We start from the raw sequence: 12,228 nt of genomic DNA, 5'->3' as shown, positions 1-12,228 counted from the left end.
TCAAAACGATGATGAAATTACAAAACATTTCAGAATATAACATTTTACTGGATTACTACAGACTGTATCCTCATCTATTTAACAAAGTCAAATATTTTTAAATTATCATTTAAAAGAAGTCTATCAAAGACAGAAAAATGCAGACTCACAGTACAAGCAACTCACTACGACAAGAACAGAAAAATGCATCTTTCTGGGCAAGAGTCAAAGATTTGGAGACAAAGCAAACTTGTTTCAAAAAGAAGTTACAGAGGAAAATATATAACAGGGCAGTCTTCAGCAGCTGTGGTAGCAGCCCAACAGACATGGTGCCCAGGGCTACCGCTCCAATCATTCCCCAACTCTCACCCCCAGTTATGCTACTAGTAAAAGTTGTTTGCACTATGAGTCATGAAACTGGGTTATGGCACTAAGAAAAACTGCTGATTGAGTGGAAAACAAAGGAAGAGAAGTAGGAAGAGAGAAAATACTTGAACTGACAACTATAACATTGTATTAAAAAACAAATAAAAAACTAGATACCTGATAGTTAGAGGAAGTCTACAGACTCTTCAAAAATAAGATATATTTAGCTTTTTTTCTAAGCAATAGCACCATGAACTGGTCAACTCATAGAAGAGTCTGAGAGGTAAAAAAAGTAATTCTTTGTATGTGTGAAAAAAATGAGCCAAAATATTATGCAACCAGGAAACCTGGAATCCAAGGTGACTAGTCAAACAGATGAAGGAAGATAAAAGCAGGAAGTTATCAATAAAACTCAAGTTGGCAGTGTAGTGGCCTACACAAGGCCATGTAGTAGAGTTTGAGTGATGACAAAATAATGGAAAATAAGACAAATGGAATGTCCAAGTGACGAAGGAAGATAAAACAGTTGGGGTTGTTTTTTTAAGAATTTTCCTCAGACTAGTTCTGTAGATGAAGCCACAAATTTGCTTTAGGAAAACGTGTAAAAAGAAGGTGAATGTGAAAAGCCAATTAAAGGTTTCAAAAGACATGAACAGCTGGATATTATCAATGATGCAATTTTTTTATTACAGTTTTCATCCTGTGGTCATTGTCTTTAACACACATCCCATTCCCTCTATAATATGCCTACTTACATGTTTTTCTAGAAAACAGCAAGAGAAGACTGCTAAACCAGGCAGTATTTTGCACATAGGCCAATAAATCCTTCTTTGGATCTGGCCATTTCTTCCCTCCCCTTTTTGTTATTGAATATAAAAACAAGTTCTGTATTGCATCGGAAATTCAATGGAGAACCCAGAACGTATAGATTTCATAGACTTTCATAACCATTAGGGCTGGAAGGGACCTTGGAAAATCATTGAGTCCAGCCCCCTGCCCCACAGGCAGGACGTCAGCAGGGATCATAGGATCCCAGCAAGATAAACATCCAGTTGTCCCTTGAAGGAGTTCAAAACAGGTGCTTGAACTACCTCCGGCAGCAATCTATTCCAAACCTTGGGGGCTCGGACAGTGAGGAAGTTTTTCCTTATCTCCAGCCTGAAATGGTCATGGCGGAGTTTGTGACTGTTCAACCTTGTCATCTCTTGGGGCGCTCTGGTGAACAGATGTTCCCCCAGATCCTGGTAAGAACCCCTGATAAACTTATAGGTGGCCACCAGATCACCTCTGAGCCTGCGCTTTTTCAGGCTGAAGAGTCCCATGGCTCTCAGCCTCTCTTCATAAGGTCTGTTTTCCTGACCTCTGATCATGTGCGTGGCTCTCCTCTGCACCCTCTCAAGCTTCTCCATATCCATTTTAAATTGTGGAGTCCAAAACTGGACGCAGTACTCCAGCTGCGGCCTCACCAAGGCTGAGTACAATGGGAGAATGATGTCCTGGGATTTGCATGAGAAGCATCTGTGGATGCAAGCCAGCATTTTGCTTGCTTTACTAGCAGCAGTATCACATTGAAGGCTCACATTCATCTTCTGGTTAGTCATGATCCCCAAGTCCCGTTCATTCACAATGCTAGCCAGCGTAGCACTGCTGAGCATATAAGGATGCTGCAGGTCTTTCTTCCCAAGGTGGAGAACCTTGCATTTTTCAGTGTTAAACACCATCAGGTTCTCTTCTGCCCATTTCCTCACCCTGTCAAGGTCAGCCAGGATCCTGTCCTCAGGCGTGGATTCTTTACCCCAGAGTTTGATGTCGTTGGCAAACTTGGCCAGTCCACTTCTGATACCAATGTCCACATCATTAATGAAGATGTTAAATAGTATAGGCCAAGGACAGAGCCTTAGGGGACCCCACTGGTCACAGGACACCATGATGATTGACTTCCATCAACCCTGGAGCCTACCACAGAGCCAATTCCCCAGCCAGTGGATCGTGGTGAGGCCTAGGCCACAGTTAGCCAGTTTTGCTAACAGGAGATCATGGGATACCAGATCGAAGGCTTTTTTAAAGTCAAGACATACAACATCAATCTCTTCTCCCTTGTCCAGGTGATAGGTCACCTGGCCGTAGAAGGAAATAAGATTGGTCAAGCAAGACCTACCCACAACAAACCCATGCTGGCTATCCGTCAGGAGGTTGCTATCAGCCATTCTATTAAGAATGGCCTCTTTGATAATCTTTTCTAAGACCTTCCCCGGGATAAAGGTCAGGCTGATGGGCCTATAGTTTGCTGGATCCACTTCCCTTCCTTTCTTGAAAATAAGCACCACATTGGCCTTCTTCCACTCTTCGGCACCTCACCAGAGCACCAGGAGTTCTCGAAGATCTGTGCCAGGAGCTGAGGTATGATGCTAGCCAGCTCCTTGAGTACCCTGGGGTGTAAACTGCAGCGTGTCCAGCCTCTCAAGGTATTCCTTCACGAGATTAGCATTGATGGAGGGTAAGGAATCACCCTCACTTGGGCCCCCTGTCCTGTAATGGGCAGGAGTGTCCCACGGGACTGATGAAATACCGATGCAAAGTACCCATTTAGCAAGTTGGCTTTTTCCTGGACATCGGTTGTCAGTTGTCCCATCTGATCTAGCAGGGGTCCAATGTTGCCCTTGCTTTTCCTCCAGCTCCCCACATATCTAAAAAAGGACTTTTTATTGTCCTTGATACTTGTAGCTAATTGGAGTTCCGTCACAGCCTTGGCTTTCCTGATTCACTCCCTGCAGGTCCGGACCAGTGTAGAGTACCTCCTTGGAGGTGGATCCAGTCCTCCATCCTTTGTAAGTCTTTCTTTTTAGATGCAGGAAGTCCACTAGTTCCCTGGAGAGCCGAGGGGGCTGCTGTGCCCTTTTTCTGCCTTTCCTCTGAGATGGGATAGACTTTGCTTGTGCATCCAGGATCGCTCCTTTGAGGAGCAACCACTAGTCCTGAGCTCCCCTCCCCCTTGGGGCCTCCCTGACAAGCCTCCTGAGCATGTCAAAATCAGCTTTCCTGAAGTCAAGGACTTCTGTATCTCTAACTGTCTTGCCAGCTTAACAGCGGCTGGTGAAAGTGATCAGCTCATGGTGACTATCACCCAACTTCCCTTCAATCATTAGGTCCCTGATTAGGTCATCCCCCATTGCCAGAACCAAGTCGAGCAGCGCTTTACCTCTTGTCGGCCCATTGACTTCTTACATCAGGTAGAGCTTATCGACATACGAGAGAAAGCTTTGCAACTGCTCAGATTTGGCCGAGTGCTTTTCCCATGAGATGTCTGGGTAGTTGAAGTCTCCCATGACAATCATGCACCAGGAGTGTGCAGCCTCAGCCAGTTCCCTGGTGAACTCCTGGTCAAGCTCTTGATCCTTATTTACTACCAGAATTCATTTAATATCAGAAAAAGGGAAGGAAAGGAAGGGCCAGATCCTTTATGGGCTCTTTACTAAATGAGGACTTAGGGGCCTATGTGCAAAATTTCAATATTAAAAATAAATCCTGTTCCAAGGTGGCCTAACCTTGCAAGTACTCCTTTTTTAGAACTGAAAGTTTTCTGGGTACATGCAGTTCTTCCTGCTGCACATGCATAGATATACCCTAGTCTGAGCCACAAGGCACCTAGATGATACCTAAATCCCATTTGCATCCAGAAATTAGATGAGTTGCCTATGTCACCTGAGGTACATGACCCAGCAGGCACATTCAGAGCATATCTAACACAGCTATAGCACTGCGTTCAGCAAAAACACAACATCTACTTTAATTTTGAACAAGGTATCTCAGATATCAGAAGACATACAAATGTGTTACTGTGGTGCTCAATCTGAGTTAAAATATTTTGCCTCTCATCAAAGCAAAGCACCTGGCAAACACTGCTATAAAGTTTCAGGTACCTGATTTAGGTCATTCAGTGCTAATGTGTGTATCTGTACATAGCACTGCATTTTGGTATATAGGTATATCCTTTGTCCTGATGCATTTATGCACCCTGATTAGCTCTTTACTCCACAAGTAGAAGCCCTGATTTCAGTAGAACTATTTGAGTAGTAACATTCAAAAAGCCCAAGGTGGAAATGATCCAAGTTATGCGGTTTTCTGTAAGGGACATAGTTTAGATCAGTAGCAAACAGAACATGCATTCGCCCTTTAGTGGGGAGTGCAGAAATCTTAGACCAGCTCTGTCATTTTTAAACGTGTGTCTATGTGTGCCAAACTTCTGCTGTTATGGATATAGACCTATTCTGTGTCCCAAACTTTTGTTCTGTTACAGGAATCGGACTTGTTTCCAATCACTTATACCAATAAAAGCATAAAGTCTGTACCTGGCCTAAAATATTATTTATTATGAGTAAGGACATCAATCTGGAGATTGTCACATGATATATTACATGTTTCCACATGATTAATTCCACATGACATCGTATAATAACAAGAACTTTGGATTCAGGTATTGTGAAAAAATAAGGAAAAATTAATATCCATACTGTTTATCATATAACTTGAAACAAAAATCATAGCAGAAATATTCATTACCTGGAAGACTGTATCTGGTATTTCTCTATCAAACAGAGGTATCTGCCAACAATAGCAGGAATCTAGTTGCCCTGAGTTCCTAAGTTGCAACAGCTGGAAACGTTTACAATTTTTAATCTCGTCTTCAGTAACAAAGTTAAATTCTTTTTGCAGCTGTTCAAGACGAAAATATTTTGGAAGAGTTTCTTCCTTGGATCTAGTATACTGTGAGAAAATGTAAAAGCAAGACTGGATTATTTTCAATTTGTTTGAAAGTTTTTTCTTAAGTTTTTATGTTAGTTTATTAATGAAACTGCACTGGTTTGATACAAAAGCCAAAAGGTATTATGCACATTTCCTCAAAATTTGAACAAATCATCTGTAAAACTAGAGATACGTAGTTAGCCATATGAGTCTCAAGTCAGGCAGAAGGCAAGGTAGATTTGCACATTATAGACTAAGTACAGACTATAAGGTGCTATACACTATAACAAGTTTAGCAGAAGAACAGCTTGGCTGAGCAGGGAACTCTTCAGTAAGCTTATACAGTAAGAAACTTGGACAAACAACTAGGGAGGAGTCCAAGTGCATTGCTTGGGCATGTAAGGATGAAATCAGGAAGGCCAAAGCACACCTGGAGTTACAGCTAGCAAGGCACATGAAGGTTAACAAGAAGGGTTTTTACAAGTATGTCAGCAACAAGAGGAGGATCAGGGGAAGCGTGAGTTCTTTACTAAATGAGGAAAGCAACCTAGTGACAGAGGATGCAGAAAAGGCTGAAGTACTCAATGCCTTTTTAATCTCATTCTTCACAGGCAAGGTCAGCTCCTAGACTACTGCACCCAGCAGCACAGTTTGGGGAGGAGGTGAGCAGCCAACAGTGGCAAGAAAAACAGGTTAAGGACTATTTAGAAAAGCTGGATGTGTACAAGTCCATTGGGCCAGACAGGATGCTGAGGGAGTTGGCTGGTGTGATTGCATAGCCACTGACCATCATCTTTGAAAACCCATGATTGTTGGGAGAGGTCCCAGAGGATTGGAAAGGGGAAAATATAGTGCCCATCTTTGAGAAAGGGAGGAAGAAGGATCCAAAGAGCTACAGAGTGGCCAGCCTCATCTCAGTCCCTACAAAAATCATGAAGCAGGTCCTCAAGGAATCCATTTCTAAGCACTTGGAGGAGAAGGTGATTAAGAAGTCAGCAAGGATTCACCAAGAGCAAGTTATGTCTGACCAAGGTGATTGCCTTCTATGTTGAAATGAACGGCTCTGTAGATGTGGGAAGAGCAGTGGATGTGATACCTTGACTTTAGCAAGACTTTTGATATGGTCTCCCACAACAATCTTTTAAGTAAGCTAAGGAAGTACGGGTTAGATGAATGCCTTGTAAGGTGGATAGAAAACTGGCTGGATCATTAAAGTGCCTGGAGTGTCATGTGCATCAGTGTCCCCGCACTGAAAAATGGCAGTGGGAGCACTTCAATGAGCTTTAATTAAACCACCCCTGCTGCCATTTTTCAGCACAGGGATACTGATACACATGATGCTAGAGTCTGGTTGAGTGTAATTACAGTACATCAGACTGGTAATTACAGTACATCAGTCTCAAGTTGCAGCAAAGGAAGTTTAGGTTAGGTATTAGGAAAAACTTTCTCACTAGAAGATTTTATGATATATATTCATGCTCACATTTCTGCTGTAGGAATTGTTTTTTTAGATTAAGGAAACACTTGGATTCTTGGGTTCATGTTTACTTTTTGTTGTTTTGTTTTAAAATGTACTTAGTATATGGTTTGAGAAACTTAAATGAAATGTTTTTCTGAAAATACTTTCACCAAGTTGTGCTGTTCCTTTCACCTGCAAAATGATATCAATTTCACTGGAGTTATATGGGTACAATAGAACCCAGATATTTTGCTGAGTTACATTCAAAATCTTCCCTCTGCCATCCTCTCCATGAAAATGAGGGCTTGTGAAATGTCTGGGGGTATATAAAACCCACAGCAAATAGCTGCATGGGATGGAAGAGGGGCTCTAAATGTTTGCTATAGCTTTTCATTACAAAAGACACCAGTTCTCTGATAGCAGGACTGTTAATAAAATCTAGCTGATTGGAGAAATATTGCCCTTTGAAATAAACTGTGATAAACAGCTGAACAGCTTCTTCTTCAAATCAGCAACCTGCTGTGAATTAAGTAGATTTGAATCACACAGGTGTAGATGATCTGGATTTTACCGAATAAGAATAGATTTTAACCAATTGTTTTTTTAATTAAAAATATCCAATGAGTTTATTCCGAAGTCTGTGGTGCAAAGTTTTTAATTTAGAAAAATGATCAAGGGGCTGTGAAATACCTGAGTCAAGCTGTCTCTGTTTTTGGAATTCCTCGTTCATATTGCAAACTGAAAGAATGAACTAATTTTGTGTACATTTTAATATATTTTTATTCAAAAGAATAAGAAAGAAAATATAAAATTAAACAGATAACTAGAGTTAGACTTTATAATTGCACTATTATGATTAATAATGAAACAGTGCAAATATCAAATCTACAGTAGTCAAAAGTGAGATTTGATTCAACGGATCAGTGGTTTAAGAATAATGTCTTAAATCACCTCATCAGATTAGTACAACTGATAAACAAATCATGATGGTTAAAATAAATAATTATTTTTGTAAATCCTGTATCATGGGGCTGAAAATGTCTCATTTAAGCGATGACCCTAACCAATATTGCAGACACAACAGTACCTTCTACCTAGCTAGTGAAAGATGTGAACAGCTCCTCAACAATGTCTTTTTCGTTCTGAGGAAACATGCTGATAGGCTTGGAAGTCTTGGGCTTGGACTTTCTTTTAGAGAACTAGGATGATACATTTCTCCAGAAACATATGACATGCAAGTATAACAAGTATAACTGGCCTTCAAGGTAACTGTAGTTCTTCAAGATTATTAATCTTCATAATAAAGTTAGCCTTCTTCACTGTAGATGCACATATGTTACATATATGAGAGACTAGATACATGCAAGGACATAAAGGCTGCAGTAACTGTCATGGGCAACTAATGCCTCGAGTCAGGGGGGCACTTGCCTCCCCAGCGGCCAGACCAAGGGGAGTCCCCCAGTGGCTGATCCCGGGTGACTTATGGGTGAGAGGGGTGGCACCAGCGCTCTTGCCTGCCCCCCTGCCTGGGAATGCTGGCTGATGGGGTACACCAGCATTTTCAGGGGGTGAACATGCACCCCCTACATGTTGCCACTGGTAACCGTGACAGCCTCTGTTCCCTTGCTATTCAGAAGCCTATGCTGCTAAGAACTCTAAAAATGAAGGTTGGCAGGAAGGTAATGGGATCCATGAGGACATTGCAAAGAACCAGTTAATGCAAAGTAGGTAAATCATTTTTTTTTATGATACATCCATGTGAATCCCACAATAAGCGATTGACAAGCAATCTTCTCTTGAAACTCTGGGGATGGAGGCTTAGGTGTATCAAACCAAGATCATAGTACTACTAGATATATGTCATAGGCAACTTGTAGGCAGGGGTACAGGGGGCACATGCCTCCTCCCCCCCACCCCGACAGGGTCGTCCTCACCACCATCACCACCTGTGGGTGTCCCCACCGCCAACTCCACTGGTGGTATCCACAAGTGCCCCCCCCAGACTCAGGAGGGACCAGTCGCCCATGTATATGGTGGCTACTTCAAGTACCATCTAAAATGCATAATGTTTAACAAAGATTAGTAAATTATTCCACATGGCCCTCTTGCAGAGCTCAGAGATCAGCCTGCTTCAAAATGTGCCAGAAACATCATCTATGTCTCAGTGGAGCTTGCCTTACCAGCCAAAGGAAAATGCTTGCCAATCAACCAGTCAGCTTATAGCATGAGAAACATATTGTTTGATCCACTGCAAAAATAAAATCAGTTAACCTTTCAGTGCATTAAGCACAGAGGAAAAAAAGAGATGGGAAAACAGCCTGAAAGCTTTAGTTCTGTTGAAGGGGTTAGACTCTGAAGATATCCAGGAGTATGAAGCTTCTTTTCTGTCAGAAAATAATGTGAGTTCAGGACAAAGACAAGAAAGGTAAGCAGTGATTCTGATGAACTTCTCAGATTACCTTGGCTATAAATTGGTGAAGCAATTTCATCCTACCTTGCCTCTATAAACAGATGTGTATGGTAATCCCCTAGTATATCAGCATGGAAAGTTGCCATGCCCGTGATGGCAGCTAAAATGACTATCTTGTTGGAAAGGAGATTTCATGAGCTGCCAAAGAACAACATTTTTCTTTCGTATGGCCGACCTTGAGCATCGATTATAAGTCCAGTTCAAGGTTAGTTAAGCAGTCTAATGCTCTTGAGGAAAGGGAATGCATCTCTGCAGTGTCACCATCAAATTTGTATAGAGGCCAGAGTGTTATGTGGTCCATAGTTTAATCAGGGTTGCTACAGTTACATTCTGCAGAACTCCTAATATACCATCTGTGCATCAAGTGACAACAGCAGCCATGCTCAGTTTGGATCCCATGTTTTTCACAGGAGGTCAAAACCAGGAGGTTTTATTGTTGGGGTCAGAAATGAGATGTTTATTCCAAATAGTGGTTTCATTCCACACTTTCCTCCAAACTGCTGCATTATCATGTACTGCAAGAGCTTGTATACACATCCACAAAGGTTTCTGGGAGACCATGTGGTGAGCTGGGAGGTTTAAATCTTTATAGATGAGGAGGGCTAGGTTGTCATTCATGCAAATGACCTCTCTGTATGTAGCTTGGTCATGGCAAATTTCTGGTGGAGCAATATTGGCCAGCACCAGTAACCACTGAATGGCACAAGGTCAAGGCCACATAGAGTAGGGGAGCTCAGGTGAACCAAAGGTGCTGCATGTGTCATGCCAGAGAGTGAGTAGTAAAGCCTGAAGACCCAAGAGGCTCACTCAAAGGAGCAGGGCAGTAGAGAGTGGCCCAGTGCTTGGTGTTATGCAAGAGCCCCTTGTGAGAGGGGGGTGAGTGCAAGAGGCCCCTGTGAGAGGGGGGTAGAATGAGTGTGTGTGTAGGAGTGGAATGAGTTAGTTCCAGCCTGAAACTGGGGAGCAATACCAATCCAGATGCCTTCTGTGAGGCATGGGCCACAATGTAGGAAAGGTTTGGAGCTGTGGATAGTACCCCCTGGCATCAGGGTAGTGAATGGGTAGCCTCCCACTTAATATACTATGGAACCATTCAAGTCATGGCAGAAAAGACAGGGCAGACTTCCCTAGATGGGTGGGCTGGCTAATTCATGATCTAGCCCTGGGAAGGCCCCCCTGTCACAATAACCAAGACTATAAGGTGTGAGAAGGTGAAATGTGACTGAACAATATGGTGATGGTGATGTTGCTGCGATGTATAAGCCAGTCTCAGGGGTAATATTAAAGTCCAAAAACTTCAGAATCAGGACTTTTACCAGGTACTTCATGTTAGTTTTTGCTGCCCACATGGCAAAGCCTTTCTGAAGAGTAGGGCTTTCTAGGTGGAATGTCTACTGCACTGTACAAGATTCTCTTGAGCCTGTTGACAGCAAATCTCTCTTACTGCTGGTCATCTAACCAGCAAACCCATCAAGTGCAATGATTGGTGCCTAGTGTAGTATCTGAACCCTAGTTCTCATAGAGAAGGAAGGAGGGAAGTTGACTGAATACCTGCAGAAAATTAGACAAAACTGCCTTGGCCCATAGAAATCTATTATAATATGCCTGCTGGCAGAACATGGAAAACGTCATCATTTGCATGGACTATTGTGCAACTCAGTTACCCTGTTTAAATTTGTGTTGCTTCTTTCTTGACTCCACAGGTTAACCCCTTTGTAATACTGGGAAATGGCAGTCAAAGAGCTATTATATGTATCTGGGTGCTATATAATCATGTCTGACTTAGGTGAGTGGTCTATCAAGATCCACAGATATATGAACAAGTCTACGTGGTTTAACAGGGAACCTCTACCCTATTATTAGGAGGGCTTGGGTTAGACAGCTAATGAGGTAACTAGCTACACCCAGCCTCTAGGAGAGGACAGAAGGGACAATCACATGACCAGAGGGAGGCTGGGTTGGAGAAGACAGACCCAGTCCCTGAGCAGGCTGGGGGAGCAGCAGGGGAAGGAGTTTGGCCTTGCCAGCCAGAGGAGGCAAAGCTTGAGGGAGCTCATAAACCAGGCTGCCCAAGGAAAATGGACTCCAAACTGCAGTGGAGATGGAAGGAACCATCACTAGGCAGGAAAAGTTCAGTGTTTGAGCCTGTGTGGCAGTGCTAATGTGCTGTGGGATCCACCCCATCAATACCTATTGTTGGCTTAGAAATGGTATTTAAAGGTCTGTTTTTACGGAATTGGCTTATAGGTATGGCTATATGTATTATAAGGGTTCAAGATTAGTGGTTAATTGGATTTCTAAAGGGCCTGGGTTTCACATACAGAGTTTCACATAGCCCTGGAATCAGATGGGCTGTCTAGCACAACAAGGCCAACAGATGGACACAGCCTGAGAATTGAGGGGGCCATGCCATAACATGATATCATAGCCTTCAAATCAGACAGGTTGTTTAACACAACAAGGACACACAGCCTGGGAACTGAGGAAGTAGGTTCCATACTGTCCCATAACACAAAATAAGTGACACCAGCTACAAGGCCTCGGGGGGTAGGCGGGGGGGGGGGGGGCAGGGCGAGTCCCAGTTTTGGGGGAACAAACCAAATTAGAAGAAGGCCCAGAAGGCTATATGGATGTGTGACCACAGAGAGACAGTCAACCAGAGATAGCCATGGATGAAGAGTCATCAGGAGTCATCAAGGGAGACGGAGAATACAAAAGCAGAGACCCAGCCATCCCTCCTTCTCTTCCTCCCTGTCCCTCCCCATCTTGCTCCCTGAAAGGAATCCCCATCCCTGTCCCCCAGAAAGGGTCTCCAAGAGAACCAAGGGCCAAGGGCATACCAGTAGCCTGTCCCATACACTGCCGGGGGTCCTTTGGCATCCCACCTCCAGACTGTTGCCATCTAAGAGAAAGAGCCTCAGAGTGGAGCTTGCATCCTGACCAGATGTACTTTGACTCTGACAGCCCTAGGACTGGTAGATATAGAATTGCTTGATTGTTTGTATTGTTGCTTTTTTATCACTCTGTAACAATAAATTCGCCTATTATCAACTGGCAGGTGTTGTGGTCAGTCTGAGGGCTGTGCTCACCTGGAACAAAAGTATAGGGGCCAGGTCCAAATCCAGTGCCAACACTATCTTAGAGGAAGAACCTTTGGGCCAAATAAGGGCAAACAGTCTAGTAGGGGGACCAATAGGAGTAGCCTGAGACA

The 12,228-nt window shown here is 43.1% G+C and overlaps 1 protein-coding gene across 1 annotated transcript in view; it reads right to left on the bottom strand.

The window, feature by feature from the left end:
• The window catches only part of CC2D2B (coiled-coil and C2 domain containing 2B), a 119,054-nt gene that overhangs the window by 47,470 nt on the left and 59,356 nt on the right, over positions 1-12,228 (bottom strand). The window contains exon 17 of the mRNA XM_090058719.1: positions 4,906-5,109. Within this exon, the coding sequence (XP_089914845.1) occupies positions 4,906-5,109 (204 nt within the window). The remainder of the gene's footprint in view (positions 1-4,905; positions 5,110-12,228) is intronic.

Source organism: Crocodylus siamensis, chromosome 7 (assembly GCF_052110815.1).
Source record: "Crocodylus siamensis isolate JL-2025a chromosome 7, ASM5211081v1, whole genome shotgun sequence".
Classification (NCBI taxonomy): domain Eukaryota; kingdom Metazoa; phylum Chordata; order Crocodylia; family Crocodylidae; genus Crocodylus; species Crocodylus siamensis.
Note: the sequence above shows the minus strand (reverse complement) of the source record. Positions and strands in the feature narration are given on the sequence as shown.